This window comes from Cebus imitator, unplaced genomic scaffold, assembly GCF_001604975.1.
Source record: "Cebus imitator isolate Cc_AM_T3 unplaced genomic scaffold, Cebus_imitator-1.0 Scaffold170, whole genome shotgun sequence".
In the NCBI taxonomy this organism is placed as follows: Eukaryota; Metazoa; Chordata; class Mammalia; order Primates; family Cebidae; genus Cebus; species Cebus imitator.
In genome coordinates this window covers 985,036-1,007,273 of record NW_016107485.1, presented here as the reverse complement: position 1 = coordinate 1,007,273, position 22,238 = coordinate 985,036, and the positions used below count along the sequence as shown (strand labels likewise).

At 43.2% G+C, this 22,238-nt stretch overlaps 2 long non-coding RNA genes and 2 gene segments (V, D, J or C); 2 read left to right on the top strand and 2 right to left on the bottom strand.

The window, feature by feature from the left end:
- Positions 1-12,010, bottom strand: part of LOC108315339 — a 43,803-nt gene extending 31,793 nt beyond the window's left edge. The window contains 3 exon segments of the C gene segment in view: positions 9,450-9,456; positions 11,424-11,731; positions 11,884-12,010. Of these exon segments, the coding sequence occupies positions 9,450-9,456; positions 11,424-11,731; positions 11,884-11,929 (361 nt within the window).
- The window catches only part of LOC108315321, a 307,441-nt gene that overhangs the window by 115,928 nt on the left and 169,275 nt on the right, over positions 1-22,238 (bottom strand).
- LOC108315341 overlaps positions 1-22,238 on the top strand; it is a 271,354-nt gene that overhangs the window by 80,296 nt on the left and 168,820 nt on the right. The window lies entirely within an intron of this gene.
- Positions 1-22,238, top strand: part of LOC119473613 — a 105,744-nt gene that overhangs the window by 48,508 nt on the left and 34,998 nt on the right. The gene's annotated exons all lie outside the window — the stretch shown is intronic.

Below are 22,238 nucleotides of genomic sequence, written 5' to 3'. Positions count from 1 at the left end.
AAATAGAGGTTAGTAAATCTTGGTGCAAAATGCTCTCCCCTTTAAACAGTCAACTGGCATTGATAGCTGAGTTAATTACCATCTGTAGGACAGAGTCTCAATTTTTTGAGAATTTAGTCTCACTAAATTCTGTGTATGCAGAAGCAACGCATAGGAACTGAGGAAATATATTCAAATGGAAATAAAGCATGATTTAAGACTTGCTTCGTATGTAGTCTTTGGCATCTTTGTGTTGGAAAGGGGAAGGTTTTCGTCTGGAGTCACATTCACTTATGTCAGCTTGGTCCTCCACACTAACACCAGAGTGTGTTGGCTTGGTTCTTGGTTATTTTTGAATAGATGAGGCTTGCCATAAACACATTGGAGAATGAGGAATGGTATTAGGAAGACAAACATAGCCCACAGAGTTGGAGTCGTCTAAGGTGACACTTCTCTTTTCTTCCATTGAAGGTGTATGATCTGGGCATCTTCCATTTATAGTCCACAGAACTGCTACATTTGAGTATTTGCCCAGGAGCCTTGGAGGACCCATATGCCCTGGAGAACCTAAGATTCAGTTCTGAGCCTTTACAGGAGCAATATGTTGATAGCTCAACCTTTTCCAATAACAAATTACAGTGACAAAGTAGCTGGACCTGGATTTCCACAGAAACTCCCGAGCCTTTCTGAGCCAGGCACATTTACAGCTCATAACATCAGTGGAGTTCAGGCTCAGTCTCAAAATGCTGCTCTGGGACAAGCCTCTGTGCAAAATGCTTACAAATGGCGCATGGTGGTGCTAACTTTCAGACACACATGAGTTTGGGGTGGGACAGAAAAGCAAGCAACAGCAACAACCAAAGAAACCCCCAAAACAGAGTAAGAAGATCTGTTTTACATCATTTCCCTATTGAGATGTTAATGGTTTTAGAATAATAGTTATTGGAGGCTCAGAGTGGAGAGGCTGGGAGGAGAGCTAAGAGGTAGGAAATTTGTAGGGAATCAACACTGCGTAGATCTTAAAGAAAGTATGATTTTAAAAAATAGAGGCTCAAGGATTAAGAACAGACTGAGGTATTTAAAAATAAATGCTGCAGAAAACACCAAGTGAATGATTGAGTATGGAACAATAATATCGAGAGCTCTTTTTTGAGACTGGGTCTCAGTTGCCCAGGCTGGTCTTGAACCCCTGGCTCAAGGGATACTCCCACTTCAGCCTCCTGAGTAGATTGAGAGTGTTTTTTTTAATTGATGTTCTCTTCCAAGGCAGTGCAGGTTCGAGCTCTTTGCTTATGATAGCTGCCTGGAATAACAGACAAATGAAAGAGGAAATCTCTTTATAGAGGTTTCTGAAGAAATTAAAAAACTTAACTTGTACATTGACCTTGTAATGTAAGTGAGAACATACAGAAAAGCCCTTTGGGGAGTTAGCTTTAGAAGAGAAATACTGGGAAATACAAGTAAGCCAAGAGACTTACAGAAAAAGTAGAAATTCCATGTTTAATTAATGGTCAGATTTAACGTAGCTCAGAATATATAATTTTCCATCAGAATATTGGTAACATGTCAGCAAACTTGGGTCTGGAGACCCCAGGCTGAGTAAAAATGGTAGATTCTGTGTGAGTTTAATCAAAGAGACATAGGGGACAATTAGTCCAGTCTCTGCTTCTGTTGTTAAGCAGAGCTTCTAGCCCAGAAGCACACTGAGATGTCTTGTGTTTTTCACGTCTTTAGTTTTTGAATGCTGTACTGTACCCAAGGACCTTGCTTTTTTCACTCTGCAGAGGCATGATGTGGGACATCCCATATTCGAGACACAGATGGCTTATTGAAAGCCCTGCCTAAGACTTAATTAATATCAGTATTTCAAGTAGCTTGCAAGATTGAATTCTGTGGCTATACTGTAGGAATATAGACTTCCTGGTCTTTTTCTTACTGCCTCCAAATATAAACAGATAATCCTCTGTCTGGTTTCTTGGGAGCCAGCTGTATCTTACTTTCTTCTAGGAACATTCCAAAGGGTTCCTTCAGAAAACTTGGGAAAGTGTAGTCTAAAGACAAACCACAGCCTGAAGCTGCTGACTTGAGCACAGATGGGAGAATGTTAACAGCCAAGAAATATGAGGTCTTTGGCTCTTTTCCCAGAACTGCCAGGCTAAGACCTTGGCAGAGACTCAACAGGAAACTGAACTCTATTTGCATATCCTTTTATACGTGGGAGATTAAAAGCTTCAACCTTGAGTGATCATAGTTTTTGAGAATCATGATGAGGCATTAAAGAAGAGGAGGAGTGTCTCAAGTGAGGTGAGCTAGAGGCGATGCAAGGTAGGTGTGAGGTTAGTCATGACTTTCAATCTCCTTTGATTAATCATGAGTTTATTTCATTTAGTTCCTTTTTTCGGTTTTAACCTTACTGGGTCACATAAAGAAATCAGCTAGGCAGGAATCTGTACTTCCTAAATCTCAGGAATCTGTCAAATTTGATCTCCTTTGTCCCATGATGGCTTGCTTCTCTCTCTTGCTGGGCAGACCTATAGCTTGTTAGTGCTAAACTTAAGATAATCTAACGTGAACTCTTTACTGTACAGATGAGAATCTAAGGTGCAAAGAGGTTAAACGACTTGTCTACTGTCACACACAAAGTGAAGAGTAAGAGTTCTGACATCCAAATGAAATTTTTTCTTTCCAGCAGACTGCTGGCTCTTTTTAGCAGGTGGAAGTTTCCTCAGATCTCAGACAGCTTCTTTCCGGTGTGTGATTTGGCACAGATATTCTGAACTATCTTTCCTCATCAAAACATGCATTTCTGGCAAGACAGAGGCTCTCATTCCCTGCCTTTCCCCTACCAGTTTCCCTAGATCAGGTCCCTGTAATTCTTTAGTGGAAGAAGCCAGAGGACTGAAATGAGGCTATTTATCCTTGGAACTCATTTAGGAAAACTTGGTTTTCTTGGCCAAGTATTACAATGAAAACTAACTCCATGTAGACAGCATGGGCAGAATGAGGCTGGACAGCTGACTCATCACAGGCCAGTAATTAATATTATAGGTTCCTTTTTAAGGATGGGAGAAGATCTCTATTCCTAAATGGATGCATACATTAAATGTGTCCTAAAGACTCGGGAGGCCCTGTGGGAGAGCAGCCATAACGTTAGGTATGGCTGCACTTTCTAAAGACTGAGACCCCCCTTGTCCAGATCTTATCTCAGATATCTGAACCAAGTTTGTCACAGAAGGTTTGATGTAAAAAATTCATTCATGCAGGGCATGGGGGCTCACACCTGTAATCCCAGGACTTTGGGAGGCTGAAGCAGGAGGATCACTTGAGCTCAGGAATTTAAGTCCAGCCTGAGTAATATAGTAAGACCTTGTCTCTACGAAAAATTAAAAAATGACCCAGGCATGGTGCTGCACACTGTAGTCCCAGCTACTCAGGAGGCTGAGGTGAGAGGATCACTTCAGCCCAGGAGGTTGAGGCTGCAATGAGCTGTGACTGTGCCTCTGCACTTTGACCTGGGTGACAGAGTGAGACCCTGTTACTATTGGTGAGGCTGACACTGAGCTGTGTCACTGCATCTGTGCAAATGAAGGGCAATGAGGACACCGTCTCTTGTTGGGGAGCTAGACCCTCCCAGTGATGATCTTGCTTTTGGGACCTTCACTGTCATTAGTGCAGGGAAAGGATTTAGAGAGGGTGCGTGGGAAGAACTTCCTGATGAGGCATTATTTAATGAAAAATGTGTTGATAGGCACTTGAGATTTCGTGGTTTGAAAAAACGCTAATGGTCATTGGTCATGTTCTCACCCATTCTAGGTTTTCTGTCTTTCCTTTCCTGTCTCCTTCCATCTGGAGTCAAGGGTGAAACCACTGCACTGCAGACCATTGAGTGCTGAGAGGAACGGAGTTAGCATTGCTGAGCACCTCTGCTATTGTAGTCACTTTGGTACTTACCAGCAATTATTTAATTTAATCCTTATAATAACTCTATGACATTATTATCCTTATTTTATGGATGAGGGAATAGAGGTTTAGAAAAATTAAAGCAACATTTTTCAAGGTCCCAGAACTAGTAAGTGAGGGGTTGTGATTCAATTTTTTTCTGATTCCAGAGCCTATGCTCTTTTCACTACTAAAAGAATTCACTTATAAAAATGTATATGTAGTTTGTAGTCCAAATTTGTAAACGTGTTCATTTTAAGGTAAGTGAAAGGACCTTGCCAAAGTTAGGGGCAATTTTTAGTTTACTGTTTTGAAATTTGACACACATTAATATTTTTGTGAATGATTAAGCCTATTTATTTTTGTATATCACTTTACCTACCTGCACTACATTGCCACCTACTTAAGAGAGGAAAACTGCCTATTTAAATTGTGCCATGAGACCTCTCGTTAAAACAATGAGAAAGTTTTCACAGATCTGCCAGTGTGGAGGAGATGGCAGGAGGTAGTTGTCTGGAACTTGGAGAACACTCCACTGCCATTTTTCTTTCACTTTGGCATGATCACATGATTTCCCCTTTCTGTCTTTTCTCAGCCCTTGCTTCTAGGACATTGGAGGAAAGAGACGAAAATATAGTATATCACTTTACCTGTCTGCACTATATTGCGTGATGTGGAAAAGTCACTGAATTTCTTCATTCATCAGTTTCTACATCTTCAACCAAAGGGGTTGAGCCTGATGATAATTGGTTTCTCATTGTTGTGACACTCTGAGACACATATATGGGGATGGATATCCTCCATAGAGAAAGCATGATGATGGTTTTGATGCTGAGAAATTGACTTTCTATGAACTGAAAGATTTTACATTGATTCTTACTATAGAGCTGGGCCATTGCTATTGTGTCAGTTCTCTAATTTCAACTTATAGAGGCAGCTACACTGGGCTTTGTGGTTTCTTGTGTCCTTATTTATGAACTTGGTGCATAAAACCCTTCTTCATCTGATTAGAAGACTGAGGCAGCTAATCCTTTATCGATCACTCATGATTCTAACACACGTGTTATGCAAACACAGTGAGGTCTTTATGCATGAGGAGGCCTTGGCTGTGACAGAGCTATGACAACTCACACTCAGGCTGTGTCCTTTGTACTGTCCCTGGGACTGCTGACTTTCCTTCTCACTGCCTCAGAGTAAAACTTCTCTCTCCTGTCAGATGGCAGGTAAAGGAGGAAACTGGCTCTAGGGCCTACCCTGGACCCTGTTGTCCCAGTACACCCAGAAGCCAAGGAGGATGAATCCCTAAAGCTCAGCTAGGGATGGTAAAGGCTCTTCAGCCTTCTCCATAGTGGCTCTGTAGCCCTCAGGTTTCTCTATGACTGACTTTTTGGAGAAGCCAGAAAAGGAAAACCAAGAATCTCACTGAGGTGAACACATGCTTTATTTCAGCTTCACAATGGAGTGAGACAGTTTTTGGGAGGCACATCAACCTGCAGGTATAGATGAGGCTGCAGATTCTTTTCCGGGGCTGCTAGAGTAGAGTCATCTGGGGAGTGAAAGAAATGCATCACCCACTGTGTATATTTACCTGGATGGTTGGGGAAGAAACACTCATCAATCCACAGGGTGTGGTCACGTGAGGAGGGAGAGAATCAAGGCAAAGGGCTCCAAATGCCATGCCTCATTTCATTTTTCATATGTCAGTAATTGGTGCTGTCATCTTCCTGTTCGTGGTGTAAGGCTTGGTCTTTTCAGGACTGCTTCCTTGCTAAACCCTCCCGTCTACTCCCCAACACACTTTGTACTAATTAATGACATTTCATCGCTTGGTTTTGAAAAATGAAAGTGTGAACTACTTGTGAAAGAGCTCTTAGCAAGATAAGAAAGAAAAAAATGATTCCTTATCCCCCCAACCTATAGAAAAGCTGGTATATGTGTCTTAAGAATATGCATGAAAATGTTATTTCTAACAGGGAGAGTACAGCAAGCATCCACACTCCAAATATTGGGCTCCCTGCCTGCACGCAGGTCTTTGCTGAAATGTCACCTTCTCATTGTATCCGTTCTTGACAACCTGATTTAAAATTGTAATTTCTCCAAGCCTGCCGACAACCCTCTCTCTCTCCTTGCCTGTTTTACTCCTCTCCATGGCAATTATCTCCATCTGACATATATTTTACTTATTTTATTTTATGTTTATTTCCACTAAAATATAAGCTCCTGAGATTCTGAGAGCTGTGCTTCCATTGTGTCTTGAAAAGCGTCTGGCGCATACGAGGTACTTAATAAATTGTTACCGAATGAATGCTGCTATATTCTATGAAAGCACTTTAATTTCCAAAAGCCTGTACTTTGGGGTTTTTTTTCTTAATAATTTGTTGCCCTAGTAATATATTTAGACTGACATTTCTTTTTCTGAAAGTTATAAATACTTATGCAATTTTGTCCTTAAGCCAGAAGGATAATTAAAACTTTCCCTATTCTCCCATATGTATGCAGGTAAAAAGAAAATGGATGACTGTTAGATTTCTTATTTAAACACAGAGTTTGAGAACCTGGCTTTATTTAAATGAATACAAGCAACTGCATGTTGGCTTCCTTTGCCCCATCACTGGGGCTTTTTCCTATGAAGTCAAGCACGCTGGGTGGCATGCTGTTCTACTGGCTGGCTGCTGTCTTGGAGCCTGGGAGCATCCAGGACATGCCTTCGGAGAACCCCTGCAGTGTTTCTTGCACTTGACTATACACTGTTACCACTCATAAACATACGTGTTTGTGTATGTGTAAATTGCTAAAAAGCCCAAAAAGACCCTGTGGATTCTGCATTTTTGAAGAACACCGAAATCTTTTGGCGGTGGTGGTGACAAAGAGAGGGAGTTAGAAATCGCTCCCTTGCTTAGGAAAATGTGTTATCGTGGATTTTCATGGTGAAATAGCATGCCCCAGCAAGCCTGTTTGGAGAGAAGGTTTGCAAAATTCCTTTGTGAAATAAAATAGAAATGTTTGGCTTTTCCTTTGACAGCCTCAGACTCAGGGCCTGGGGCCTTGGGACTCAAAAGAGAAAAGGTGGAGAAAAGAGAAAATCTGCTATTCTCTTCATTTTGCCCCTACTAACATCCAATGTACTTAGGAGCCTCGATGTCTGCTCTCCCAGAGTAAGTTATGTGGTGTTCCAGAGTGCTCTCTAATCAACTCTTCGGAAAATCTTGTTATAGTCAATAGCATTTTTGTTTAGTGGGTAGACGAGGCTTGGAGAAAGCCTCTCAGAGGGCAGAGTCCGCTCCAGCCTTGTGCACCACTGTGTCCCTGGCATCCAGCTCAATGCAGGGTATGTAGCACTCACTCATACTTACTTCATTCACTCATTCATTTAATACATTTATTGAGTGTCTGGTATGGGGCCAAAGTTATTCTAAGTGCTGGAGTGAAAGCAATGAACAAAACAGACAAAAACTCATCCCTGCCACCAAGGACCTTGTATTCCAGTGGAGAGCCAGACATCAAAAAATAAACAAGTAAAATATGTAGCACGCCAAATAGTGATAAATTCTCTGGAGAAAACTGAAGCAGATATGAGAGAGGTACTTGCTGGAAGAATAAATAAAGTGCTCAGACAAAAAAAAAGCTGTATAATCGTATCATTTCAATTAACATTTTAGGGTAATGTATTGAATTGAAGAGTAGGAAAGGAACCTTGATTCTGAGTTTGTTCTCCTTGTCAGTATGGAAAATTTATTACTGAGCATGTATTGTCTCAGATACTGCAGTGGACGAAGACCCTAACTAAAGCAGAGAAATTTGGTTAGAAATTAATTTCTAATCTTTACACAGTGGCTCCTGCACCTCAATCCACTGCAGTGTTTTCTGGTACCTGTGTGCTCACTTTTGAATGCAGAGACTTGTGGCTATCAGATCTCAAGCCCCATTGCTGCCTCCGTATGAGTGTTAAGTCAGTGAAAATGGAAGAGACAAACTTGCACACTTTGCCTGACAGTAAAGATATATATGGGTGGTAAAGTCACCAACTCTATGGACCTGACAGAAACCCAGAGAATTTTTCTAGCTCTCATTATGCCAGTCCTGGACCCCTAGAGTTGCTACTCCAGTCAGGCCCCTGAGAAGGAGAGGAAAAGGTAGTGAATCCATGAACACCCACAGAGAATCTAAGGGAGTCCAACAAGAGACTACCTTTGATAAGCATCAGAAGGAGGGCATACGTGGGCCGGTCTCTCATGTTTCTCATGGTGTAGCCTGGGAGAAAAGCTGCCGACCTAGTAGGGGTGGTGGTCAGGAGTGCGAGTGGCAGTGGGCTGGGGAGCAGCTGCCTTTGTTCAGCCAGGGGAGCGAGCCATCTTGAGAGAAAAGCCTGGAAGCTGAAACTGCACTTGGTGTTTTAAAGCAGGGGAGAGGAGACAAGGGGAAGGAGTTGAAGACCTCACCTCTTATCCTTTCTTCTGGAAACTAGCCAAGGAGTCAAAAGCAACTTTTGCATGAGCAAAGATGATTGGACTTCCCATACCTGTTCCCAGCTATCCTTTACTTGAGATGTTGCTGTAGGTAAGATATTTCTTTATTACATTCCGCAGTCCCAGCCCAGTACCCCAGCCAGGACAATTAAACTTCCAGTCAGACCCAGATCCTGGCTCTCCTTCTATAAGCAAGCTGTCTAGCCTCTCTGAGTCTCAGTATCGTCACTTGTAAAACTGAAAGGATAATAATGACCTCACTGAGTTGTCATAGGATAAATGAGTCCATACCTGTAAAGTGGCTGTATTTTGTTGGTGCTCAGAAATTTAGTTCACTTTCTTCTCAATTATTCTTCCTTGCACTTTGCTTTTTCTTATAATAGGTAACATTTATTAAATAGCTACTATAGGCAATGCAATTTATTTAGTTTCTTTAATTATATATTTTACAACACAGTGAAGATAGAACTCTTAATTTCACAGATCCTAATTTCACAGATGAAGAGATGCAGATGATTTTAGAAGACAGTATGAAGCTTATGTCAGGATCACAAATCTCAGAAAACATTTGAGAGGTCATTTGGGACCACTGCTCTGTTGTCCCAGTTTTTTGACAAATGGTCACGGAGCATCAGTTTGAACAAGTTTGGTGGTGAAGGCACAGCCCCTGTTGTCTCTTCCTTCTGACACATCCTGGAGGTGGTCTTCTCTATGGGTCCATTTCCCAAATTACATGCTGTGTCCTCTGGTGTAACACCCAGAGTCTCAAATCTGTCACCCTCCCTTACTAACTGTGCTACTTTGGGCAAGTATTTTAGGTATTCTGTGCTTTGGGGTTCTATTTTGTAAAATGAGGACAAGAATAGAAAATGAATACTAGGGCTGTTGTGAAGATTAATCATATAACACACGTTGAGTGCTTAGAATGCTGCCTGGCATATAGTAAACACTCAACAGATGTTAGTTATTATTATAGCAGACATACAATTTTCTGGATTTGTCCAGATATTTTTTCCCCTCCTTCTCCTTAGAGACATTCTTCCCAGTATCTGTTAGAGGAGTCACTGGGGGTCTTGCTAGGAATCCATATTGCAGGCCTTATAAACCATGGCTCCACAACTTTGACATCTGCATAACCAGCTTTCCAGGTGTCATTCTTTTTCCAAAATTATGATTTCAAACTGGGAGAAGAATTGTATCCTCTTCATGTTGGAGATGTACTCCACCTTCCTGCTTATTATTTGTTCAAAGAAGGAGAATTAAATCTGAGTGGCAGGCAGTGGGCTTGATGAGTCATGATAGACCTTCTGTTTAAATATGTCCCGGGAAGGCTGGGTCCAAAACCCTTTCTAGATCATGGGGCTCAGAGTACTGTATCTGGATGGGAATTTGGGGACCTGACTTTGACCAAGGGCAGAGCCAGTATCCAGGGTCTTGCAGATCATTCAACCAAAGAAGCTTCCCAGTGGGGTGGGGCAGAGGCAGAGCACAGGTTCTAGGCCTATGTTGGGACCAGGCATCAGGTCAGAGCGGGTGGGTTTGGGATGAAGAGTAGAAAAGATAGATTTTTCTGAAGGTTTGGAATATAGCTGTTTGGGGAGATAAATGATAAGAGCTCATGGGAGCAGTCATAACTAAAATGCATGGAACAATGACACATTGTGACATATATATATAAAATGTGTATGCATAAAATGTGTATTATATATACGTGAAAGGTCAGGCAGAATCATGAGAGGAGAGATGATTGGGAAGACCCTTGGTAAAACAATGAAAAGCCCTGACTGAAACCAAGTAAGCTGTGGCAAGCCCTGTTAGCCTCTTTGTACTTCTGTGGAAGACGGGATATTTGACTAGAGGGGTTCGTTGAAGAACATTTTCTTTAGATATTGCCTGAAGTAGTCCAATGAAGCCTAAAAAATCAAATTTGGGTTTAAAAAATATTTTTACAACTGTATTGAGGTATACTTGATGTGAAATAAACTGTGCACATTTAGAGTGCACATTAGCCTAATCTAATGAATTTGATATGCCTGTACATCTGTGAAACCATCACCATAACCAAGTCACTGAAAATATCTATCACTACAAGTTCTTATAAGGCTATTTAATGAGGTAAGTGGTAGATGTTCTAGATGAGGACAGAAGGAAGGCTGATTTCTGCCACAGGTTCAGCCTTGGAGTAGAGAGCCCTGTCAATCATCTAAATCTGGAAAATCACATTGTTCAAGAGAAAAGTGCAGTATTAAATTGAGCTGTCCATAGAAGGATAAGGAAATGCTAGTTGAAGCAATTTTTCAGCATTTTGTTTCTAGCACATGTGGACGTAAACAGCTAGAGAAGAAAGGGAGGGCAAAATACCTTATCCCACTTGGGCCCAGGGGTACGAGGCTGCAGTGAGCTATGATCATGCCATTGTACTCTAACCTGAGTGACTGAACAAGAGCCCTGTCTCACAAACAAGACAAAACAAAACAAAACAAAAACAAGACAAAATATCCAGTCAGTAATCATCAAAACAATACAGCATGCTAGATATGGAGTCTTTCCTTCCACATTGGGGAAGATGACAGGTAGTGTACATATTTGATCTGAAGGAGGGAGATGAGCCTTCCTGCATTGCCAGTCCTTTTCCTATAGAATGCATAGATTCAGAGGCATGTGGCTGGGGAGAAACTGGATGTCACCCATAGTTGTACATTGTACGGTGCCTCCTTAATCTATGCTATACTCTAAGCACTTTGGCTCTGTGGGCAAACCTTTTATGAGGCTACAAGAAAATTGTTACCGTAGATGCTACAATTCATTTTTTTTTGGCTCTATCTCTCCTCTCTTCTGTTCCACTGGCGGCTGCCTATCTGAGCACCATGGGAGAGCATGGGCAAGCTGAGTGCCTGAGCCTGAAAGAAAGGTAGGAATAATAGCTTTCTCTGGTCCCCATTTCCTAAATTATTTATTCAAGAGAAAATCATGATCTTGTTGGAACCGCTGCTCTCCATGGATGGCAATGGTTTTTGAGGTGCTGAGAAGTAGAGCTGCAGCAGGGTGGTAGTCACTGGCACAGTAGTAAGACCCTTCATCTCTCTCCGATGCTGCAAGAATCTCAAGTACAGCCTGGTCCTTTTCAGGATCAATTTCACCTTGGAAACCATCCTTGAAACCGGGGCCATAGATGTTCTTTTCTCGGTATATGAAAGTCATTGTGTTACCTTGGGTCTTCCTGTACCAGCTGATGTAATAGTTAGTGATCGCTTCTCCTTTCATGGAGCACCTGAGGGTAGCAGGGTCCCCCAATGACACAGTCACTGTTTGGTGTTCAGGCACCAACTCAATGGCTGACATGGCTCCTGAAAGAAAAGACACAAGAGGAGAGCTCAGTGAGGGCTGGGGGCTGAGGTCATTGAGTAAGGGGCGCAGTCCATGAGTACCAGATCCTGGGAGCCTTGATGCTTCTTTGATGCTGAGTCTTGTCTGGCTAAAGTTCCGGGGTCTGCCTTACCTGCCCAGAAGAGGGAGAGATGGATGAGGGAGCAGAACCTCTCCATGGCTCACTTAGGGGCAGCTCTGCCTCCCAACTATCCTCTGGCTGGCCCCTCCTCTGAGCTGACACACTTGTGACACACTTGTGACTGAGGAAGTCAGTCCCTAATCAGCAGCTGTTTCATTCTCCAGAGAAGTGTAGCTGATCACAGGAGGCTCGCAGGGCCTGCTGCCTGTTAGTGGGATGACAGTACCACCTTCAAGACCGATAGTGTGATTCAGGTAAGTTAGGCCAACGGAGAGGAGGTTAAGGCAGGTTATTTAATTGATAACAAGGTTTCTGCCTCCTGTCCTAGATGTTAAATTTGATATTGCTGTTCCAGTTTCAAATGAGATGTTCATGTTAGACACTTTGTGATGATGTTAACAGTTAATGCCAAGAAGAATTATTGACATTTACAGTTGTAATCAAAAGAACCATCAAATGAGGAGATCGATAGTATATGCACCAAGACTCTGAAGATGTAATGATTGTTGTGTTCACTGCAAACTCCCTCTAGGCAAAGTTGGATCAGGGTTATTTACCCATGTGTTAAAGAGCAATCCAATGAAACATTGTCTTCCAAATGTGAACCAGAGTTTCCTGCTCCTTATTGAGCTCATCTATCTTCTTTTCTGAAGGGTTCTTAGGTTACCTATATTAAATTACACAAAGGAAAGTATTGTAAAAACTTAGAAACCACCACTACATCCCAACTTATGATAGGCTAAATTTACATGGACTTCAAAAGAGGGAAGTAGTTGGATTTTTGAGACCTACACCTTTGAGTTTAAAGGTCAATCTTTGAAATTTTGAAATCAAACAGGTAAATTAATAATGGGAATGAGAGAGTGCTGCAGAAGCTGGGAAGAGGGTCACTGGCAAGCGAAAAGGCACTAGCAAAGGTGGCATTCCATATTGGAGGGTGGGTGTGGGACTTACATAACCATTACATTCCCAGGTTAGTTGAGGAAAGACTCGCCTAAGCTTTCTTAAGTTCCCCGGTGTGACTAGGACCTGACTGCCCTGAAAAAAATCCAGATAGGAGCAGCTCAGGTTTCTTGATCCCATGGTAGTTGCTTTCCCGCCCACCCTTGCCTCGCCTCACCTTGCACAACTGCCCATCCCACCTACTGCTCTTGGAGGACTGTTAGCAAGTACTCAAGGTGGTCACATTCTTCGATGTTATAAATTGTATCCTTAGCACCCCGCTCCCCCGGCAGAACATAATGGTGTCTGCTGTCTATAGCTCTTTGAAAGTTGCTAAGGTCAATCTGGACTGAAATACTTGACCTTTTACTATCAGGCTGCCTAGTTCTTGGCACATCCTATAAACCTAGTCATTCTTACTACATGCTAGACCCTGAGGATTCAATGATGAATGGCAGACACGGTCTTTTCTCTCATGGAGCTTGTGTTCTAGCATGAGAGTCAGTCATCACTTAATGATTTGCATAATTCATTCCTCCATTGCAGCTGTAAGTATTCTGCAGAAGCAGGATTATGAGAGCATGTTTCAGAGGCCAGGTTTGGTTAGGAGGTCAGGGAAGGCTTCCCTGAAGAGAAAGTGGCATTGCAGTTGAGACTGAGTCTGTTTGCCCCTGCACATCCACTCTGCTTCCTGTTCTAGAGGCCTGACCTTAATTGGCAGCATCCACCTGCTTGTCCATTCCATTTGATTTGGCCAATGGAGACACCTTCAGGAGGCTGGAGGGAAGGAGGAATGAATTCATTCACTCACCTTCCTCCACTGGAAGCTACAGTTCCTCTTCCACAGCTGCAGGTTTCTGTAAAGGCTCCTCCCCTACACGCTTCACGTCTGGCGTGGCAGCAGTTCTTTGTTGCCAGCCTTGGATGTTTCGCCACCTTCTTTTTGGCCTCCTGTAACCCTTCTGTATTAATTTCCGATAGCGGCCTTAACAAAGTATCACAAACTGGGTGGTTTAAAACAATGTAAATGTATTGTCTCATAGTTCTGGAAGCTGGAAGTCTGAAATCAAGGTATCAGCTGGGACACGCACCCTCTGAAACCTGTAGGGGAAGCCTTCCTTGCCTCTTCCTAGATTTTGATGGTTTGCTGGAAACTCTGATGGTCTTTGGCTGGGTGCGCAGCTGCATCACTCCCGTCTTCGTCTGCACTGTGGTTTTCTCTCCCTGTGTGTCTTTGTCTTCACTTGGCTGTCTTACAGAATACCAGTCATATTACATTAGGGGCTCACCATACTCCAATATGAACTCATTTAAACTAATAACATCTGCAGTGACCCTATTTCCAAATAAGGTCACATTCTAAGGTGCTGGGAGTTAAGGCTTCAGCATGTCTTTCCTTGGGAGACACAGTTCAATCCGTAACACCTGTTCACACCTTTATAAAACTCTCTTTCATTAAACTCTCTCTAATCACCCCCTAGAGTGCCCTGTCTCCTGCTGCAACCCTGCCTAAAACAGGTATGGGCATGGGTAGGGAAATAACTTTCTGTGTAACAAATGAGGACATGCATAAAAAAGCCTTGAGGCAGAAAGAAGTACAGAGGGCTTAAAGCTGTATTAATATCAAAAGAGCAGTTAGCAGGGCTCAAATAAGCCTGTCTTTCTAGATAATTGTTGTTGAATTATCTCAAATTATTCAGGAAGTCATTCTGAAAAGGCCCAAGAATGTGTATTATGTTTATGACTGTGATTTATATCTTCCACTGGTTAGAGGTAATTTTAAGAATTTACTGTTAATGGCCAAAAACAACCTTCCTCTAGGCCTGACTGAGAGAGCTGGTGTGAACAATAAATCAAAGCCAGAGGGAGGAGACAGTACAGGAGAGGGCAGGTGATGATGTGGTGGGAGCTGGGCCAGAGTGCGGCTAGCGCTTCATCGGGTCAGGAACATCAGCTTGGCCTGGGCCTGTGGCAGGATAAGATGGAATTTAAACAAAAACACAGCCTGTCTTGGGGTGCCCAGGTGGAAGGTAGAAACATCCGCCAGGGCTCTGCCCTAGGACCAACTGTCCTCCGGCCCTGTGCAGGCTCTTTGTGCTCAGTCACTCTTCATGTCAAGGCCAGCAATTATGCCATAGTCTCCTTGGCCCTGTCAAGGGGATATCTGTCCCTTCATGTGATTTCTAGGAAAAACTAATTTTTTTTATACTCTGTAAAATAGGAGACGATAACTCATAGGATTTCTGTGAGAAATAAATGAAATTATACTCGTAAACACTTGGCTCATTGCTTAATGATGTTAATTTTCTCCTTGTCATACAAATAGCAATACCTGAGACTAGAACAGTTAGTAGGAGAGGCAAGAGTGGTTTTGGGGTCTTTATCAATTCTCCCCCATAATCTCCATTTCTCCAGAATTGAAGGTTTCCCATTCTTTAATGTCTTTCCTAATCTTATGTGCTATGAAAATACAGCCTTAAGGTAAGTTCCTGAGGCATCTTCCAACCAGGTTGCTATCTTCAGCCCCTCCTCTGCAGAAACTCGGAAGCTGCCATTGCATATTGTGTTGTATGATTTGTAAATGCTGCCTCACGTTTGTTATTTAGTCTGTTCTTATCTCTGGTGTAATCCCCCCAAAGCACTCACTGAACCCATACTGGTCTTCAAAAATTCTTATCAAAGTGAAATACTTTCTTCTGTCTACAGGAAGTCTGATCTGAAAGCATATTGCGGTCCACTACACACAGGAGCAAAAGAAGAGCAGGAAGGAGCACAGTGCCAAGATCATAGCCACAGGAAGGACACTAACTCTTAGGGCTGCAGCTCTAAAAACAGGCCAGGTCATTATAGGAATGTCTGCTCCCTTAGCCTTGCCAGACAGAGGGGGGTTAAGAAAGGAACTGCTGACTCTGATATGCAAACTGCCCCGGGTGCTTCCTACCTTTCTATCTGCATCAGATGGCTAGTGATGAATGGCTGTAAAGTTGATGTAATTTATATTTCATTTTCAGGGCCACAGTGCTGGTTGGTAGCACCAGACAAATCAACCAACAAACAGATTGAAAAGTGATGGAGAAAGCTGTGTTTTGGGCCTCATTGGGAACAGAATGGAAGAGCTGAGGGTGGAAGGGACCTTAGCAAGTCTTCAGATCCATGTTTCAACCTGCATTTCCCCATAACCTCAAGCAGAGAGTTGCTTTTCCTGTTCTTCAAATGAGTTCCTTGAATTCACACTCTATTTCTTTGAATTTGCACAGACTGTTGAGGAACAGGAGGCGGGGTCACGCTACCACTGCTCATACAAACCTGGAAGAGAAAAATTTTACATAGAATACTGGGCTGGAAGAGGCCTGGGAACTTGGGGATCCCCTTTCTGCACTGCCCCCACTCTAGATTTCAAGAGGCAGCTATGCTGCAGTGGAGACCACTGAATTTAGATTCAGAAATCTGAGTTTACACCTGACTCCTCCTCTTACGTGCAAGTTACTCACCACACCAGGCCTCGGTTTCCTGAACAATAAATGGGGATAGCATTGGCCCATGTGGTTGTTGGTGGCCATGAAATTACGCACAGGAGCACACCTTATACTCTAAGTTAGACCTGCACTAACCTGGATTAGCTGACGAGGGTGGAAGGTGGGAGGGGTGGGCTTCAGTGTGTGACTTACCTAGAGGCCCAGGAGAGTCACGTTGAATAGGGCAGCACTTATGAGTCCTCTGCTTTCCCAGTGTGGCTCTGAGAATCTTCAGGAAGAATTGGCTGGTTGAATTCTCAACTCTACCAAGAAAGATGTGCTGGAGACCAGGACCATAGAAGTCACCTTGTTGATGTACAAGAATCAGGAAGCCATCTCGGGTCCTCTTTACCAGCACATATTGTAATTATTCTTCTTCTCCCCTGTCAATTGCCACTGGAAAATTTTGCTTCTTCTAAAAGGAAAAAATGTCTCTAGCTCTTGTTGCTCCAACAGGGTGTCTGGCTTGATTCCTAAAATAAATAAACAGATTGATATAATAAGTAAATCAAGGTAAAAGGAAGATAGAGAAATTGAAGAACCACATCAGAGTATCAGGGACTGGGGTACCAGTGTGGGAACCACCTTCCTTTTCAGTTTTCCCACAAACTCTCCCTGGGACAATTTCATCAGAGGAATCATTCATTCATTCATTCATTCATTCATCTATTTGGCAAAGCTCTGCTGGCTTGTATGGTATTCTCAGCGCTGGGCTGGCTCTTTTGGGGAGGACAGTGATTTGGTCTCTCAGGGGCTTACCAGACCCAGGGAATTGCAGGGCCTGTGGTTCTGAGGCTCCAGGGCTGCTCTCAGCTGAGCTGTAGCAGGACAAGAGGGCAGATCTCACCCAAAGCTTCCCTGGAGGACTGAAGCATTCTCCTTCCCCGACAGTCTCTTGTCCCTTTTTTCCACATTTAAACCTTCAGTGTCTTTGCAACTGGCCTGTGTACTTGGGCTTGCTTGCAGACCTTGAGGAAATGAGCCTAAATCAGTAAATGCCCTGTCCTCAGAGAACAGCCTCACTAGTTGTGCATGCAGTTTGGGTCCTTTCTCTTTTTGCTGCACATGGCAGCATCTTCCTCCTACAATGAGGCCAACAGCTTGGCAGGGGTGAGGTTGATATTTAGCTTCAGACTGCTGCTAATGCTTTCCCTCATATTTGTGAATGCTTCTTTTATTTTTTATTGTATTATACTTGTTTTGAATCTTGAATTTATACACCAATGCAGCTGCATTAAATAACAAGGAAGAAGGATATACTTTGCCAAAATGCTAATCTCTCATAAGACAAGAGCCTGTAGCCATGGCACAGGATCTAATAGAAAATATTACTGCATTAAATGTAATTTTTAGCAGCAGTTAAGTGTCTGCTGTAGTACTCTGTTCATATCAAGTGCCCTGCAAATGTTGATGCTGGATAAAAGAAAACACAAAACAAAACAAACATAATGGGAAGATGGAATAAGTAGAGTGGGCAATGAAAATTAAATGAGAAAAAGCAAAGTTAAAGCATGAAAAAAGATTTAATGGAGTATTATAGAATTGTCTACTGAAAGGAGGAAGTAGAACAAACTAAAAATAAAAAGGCAATATAACAGCTTAGATAAGAGGAATGTGGGGGCAGAGAAAAGCTGGAGAGGTAATTAGGACAATTACCTCCATGCAGTGGTTTTCAATCTTGGACCCACATTGGGACCACCTGGGGTGTTTTCAGAACTACTGAAGCCTGGGTGCCACCCCTGTAGAGTCTGATTTTATTAGTCTAAAGTGGGTTCTGGGCAACAGGATTTAAAAAACTTGCTTACGTAATTCTGTTGTGCAGCCAGGGTTGGAAACCACTGTGTAATAAAAAGAATTACAGGACAGTAAAGATTTATACACTGTTGTACTCAGGGAACAAGGTAGAGGCGACACCTGTGACCATAGGGCCTGCTGTGGCATCGGGGTCTGCCAGTCTTCTGCTCCTTGTCCTTTCTCTATGACCAGTGCAGACCCCCTACAGCTCTCCTGCCTGGTGATTGCTCACTTCTTACAAACCAGAGGGCACATAGCTCTGGTTAGGTCAGCATCAACCATCTTCCTGTTCCCTTGATCTCTTTCAAAAGTGCTGGGCACTTAGTGGGTGCTTTGTAAATATTTGCTAGGTGCTATCATACCTGGCATTCTGGGTCCTTCTGTGCTAGATGAAATGGGTTAAGTCTGTGTTCTTGGTTCCTCCTCCTAATTTTGCCTTGACCTTTCAGACAGAAGTTTTGTCCTATCCAGCTCCCTTTTGAGAGGTAGAGTTCAGCTGGGGAGCCCACTAGCTGGGATTCCTTACACTGGGACGTCACTCTGTGTGTGTGAGAGATGGAACCTAGCCTGCAGCACACTGGACTCACAGAGTAATGGGTTCTTGCTACATTTCAATTTTGCATTCTTTTTACTTCTCTCCATTTCTCCTTCCTTCCTTCCTTCCTTCCTCTGTTTTTGTCTGCCATGATTCCCAGGCTCATGGCAGACCATAATAATCCAAGGATACCTACCAATAGGAGTGAAAATATGTCCAGTTCCCTGAAATGGCCGCTTGTTTTTGGAGGGAGATAGATTGCTTTCTGCTCTCCTGGAATTGCAGATTTCACAGTGAAGATTTGCTGCCCCAGGGAGAGCATTGGGTGCAATGTAAAGTTACTGCTGTCTCTGGAAATCCTTTTTGATTTGTTCTGCTTGCTGGAAGTCTGTGGGGGTCTGCCGGTCCTCAGGTTGAACTTGGAGAAGCCAATGAGACAGGTTTTCATGCTAACACTAGACTAGTCCTATGTTTTTGTTGGTAGAAGCCCATTAAAAAAAAGAAAACATTGGTAATTGTGTACTTTCATTCAACAATATCCCAATACGGAGATAAAAACTTGAAAAACCTGGATTGGGAGCAGATGGAAAATTAGTTTAAAAGGGCCCGAACAGGAGCCCCTCCCCCTTTGTAGTAGTCCCTGCATACAAGAAAATGCACTTCCCACTTTCCTTCTCTAAAATGGAGCAAAGAATTTTGCTCATGGTTCTTGGTTGGGAGTAGGCGGAGGGGATAGCTCAGGGTTAGAGAGAATATAAATGCTATTTTCTTCTCCTTTGATGGTGGGACTTATGGAAATGTAGAATGTTTAGTGTTTAGAGAGAGCTCAAATTTTGTAGCTGGAATCATACTTCTGTGGAATTAAGATTTTATTTTACAGATCTTATATTCCTTCAGTTGGCCGATTACCCCTGGGGCACCACAGGGTGGTGACAAGGATGGGCCCTCACTTCCCAGAACCCTAAGGAAACTCCCCATTTCATTTGCTATGGGGGAGCAAATAAGTACTCTTTATCCTTCAATCCACGGGAGAGAAGAAAGCTGTAGGAGCATCTCTGGGAGTGAGATCCTCCCCCACTCCACCTCCAGAGGGAGACAGCGAGATGCCCCTATCTGCTGGACTGGGTCTATGATGCCAGAGGAGGGGAGAAGACAGATGGATGGGGACTTATCCTCATTCCCTTGGGAGATAAGTGGTGGGTCTGGCCCTCCGTGCCAGGGGCTCCCACAGCCGATTGACACAAAAACTGGCATCACCCAACAGTTCCACAGGTACCTCCCAATTCTTGAGCTAATACACCTACTGTTTTTTGCTTAGGTTTATTACAGACTGGGAGGAAAAAGGAATGAGGCTGAAAGGCTGCCAAAACATGGAGTCAGAGCTAACTAAGGAAACAATGCAAGTGCAACATGGAATCACTGCAGGATACTTTTGGGAAGGCAGCTGTGTAGATTTAAAAAAAAAAGTGGCTCTGAGTGTAGCTTTGGGGGCTATAAGAAGAGAGTTCCTAAACCATTAAGTAGGAAAGTGAGTACAGTATTTGAGTGGGATCTTAGACCTACAGCAGCTTGGGCCGCTATAAACCAGTGTCTTGGTCATGTCCGGGGAACCTCACCCACTATGCATCTGTTGCGATCCTGTTGCAATGACCTGCACACCTCAGACATTCTTGCTGGTTATGTGGGGTTTATATTGAGTTTGGTGGCATGTGGGGACAGGTGTGGGGCAAGGACTAGAGTAAATACACTTTCTTTATAACATTCACCATGGCTAGAGATGCCACAGTTCAGAGTGGTTGTTTTATAATCACCACTGTACTGCTGTGTGAAAACCTAGTTTAGAATGCAAGTGCTGTTATATTCACCATGTATATGACAAGTTAAAGGGCTCTTAAAATTGAGCAATGTAATGAATGTTTAGTATGAGTGAATGAAAAGATTATTGAATAGAAATACACGCTATCCAATTGGCAGGGCTTTAATTGCAAAGTATTCTGAGAGTTAGCACACATGCATAACTGAGTAGTGACTGCGGGAACTTGGGAAGTTACCAAAGGAGGGCAAGGAAAATATTATGTGCAGCAAGATTACTCTTGCATGGTGAACAATCTCAGCATCTATCCCACTGGAATAACTTCATGAGTGGAATCATGGTACATGACAAAGCATGTGGTACCCATCTAACCCATCAGCAGTGTCCAGGCTGTGTTCAGAAACCAGAGATGTAGTCTAACAAAAGATGCATAGGGAATGGCGCATGCCAAGGAGATGGACTAGAAGAACCCAGGGAAGAAGATTTTTGGAAGACTCAACTGACAAGCATCTCTCTGTCAGAATCCCTTTTTTAAAAAGGTGCCAGCTTAGGCTGGGTGTGTGGCTCACACCTGTAATCCCAGCACTTTGAGAGGCCAATGTAGGTGGATCACGAGGTCAGGAGATGGAGACCATCTTGGCTAACATGGTGAAATTCCATCTCTACTAAAAATACAAAAAAATTGGCCAGGCCTGGTGGCATGCACCTGTAGTCCCAGCTACTCTGGAGGCTAAGGCAGGAGAATAGCTTGAACCTGGGAGGTGGTGGTTGTCGTGAGCTGAGATCGCGCCAAAGCACTCTAGTTGAGTGATAGAGGGAGACTCCGTCTTAATAAGAAAAAGTGGCTGGGCATGGTGGCTCACGCCTGTAATCCAAGCACTTTGGAGGCCAAGGCAGGCAGATCGTCTGAGGTTGGGGGTTCAAGACCAGCCTGACCAACATGGTGAGACCCCGTCTCAAAAAAAAAAAGAAATCTGGTCACCCAGATTGGTGACCCAGTGGCTGAGCTGAGTCGCAGCTGCAGCGTGCTCAGATAACTGTTGCCTTTATTGAAACCTGCTGTGTCTGCACTGACTCACAACATGGTTGGGGACTCAGCTGGACAGCATACAAAATGCCAAGCAGAAATTCCTAGTGCCACCATCTACCCAGAGGACTCCTTGTTAATAAATATTACGGCATAAACTATATGTTTATCCAGGGAAATGCCATGGGAAAGTCACACTAGCAGAAAGGGAAAATGCAGTCTAAAATGCCATGGCAGTTGAAAAATGTGTTTTCGTGACGGAGATGCAATTCAGTCAATTTTCCTCCGATTTTGACAGGTTAAACTCTTAATTTTCAAGTATGTGGAGGCTAAGTCAAAAATGTTTTAGGGCAAACAAGATGAGAAAAAGCAGCCTTTGTATATACACACAAGGTAGTGATGCAAAGGGACCAATGTCCACACTGTAGTCAGGACCTCCCCGTGTGGTAAATCAGGGACCCGGACTCACTCAGATGGATCATCCAGCACAAAAAGCCTCTTGGATTTTCTCTAGTCGGTACTTAGGTTCTATCAGTCCTCTTTTCTTCTAACAGCATACGAAGGCTTGGCTGATTTTGACTGGTAAAGGAGGCCTTGGGAGAGGCTTAGAAAAGAATGGGATTAAAATGCAGAGGAAGGACCAGAAGTGCGGCTGCCACATGCTATTATTAGAACTGATGGTGAAACACCTTTCTGCAATCCAGGGAGCCTTCCTCTTCT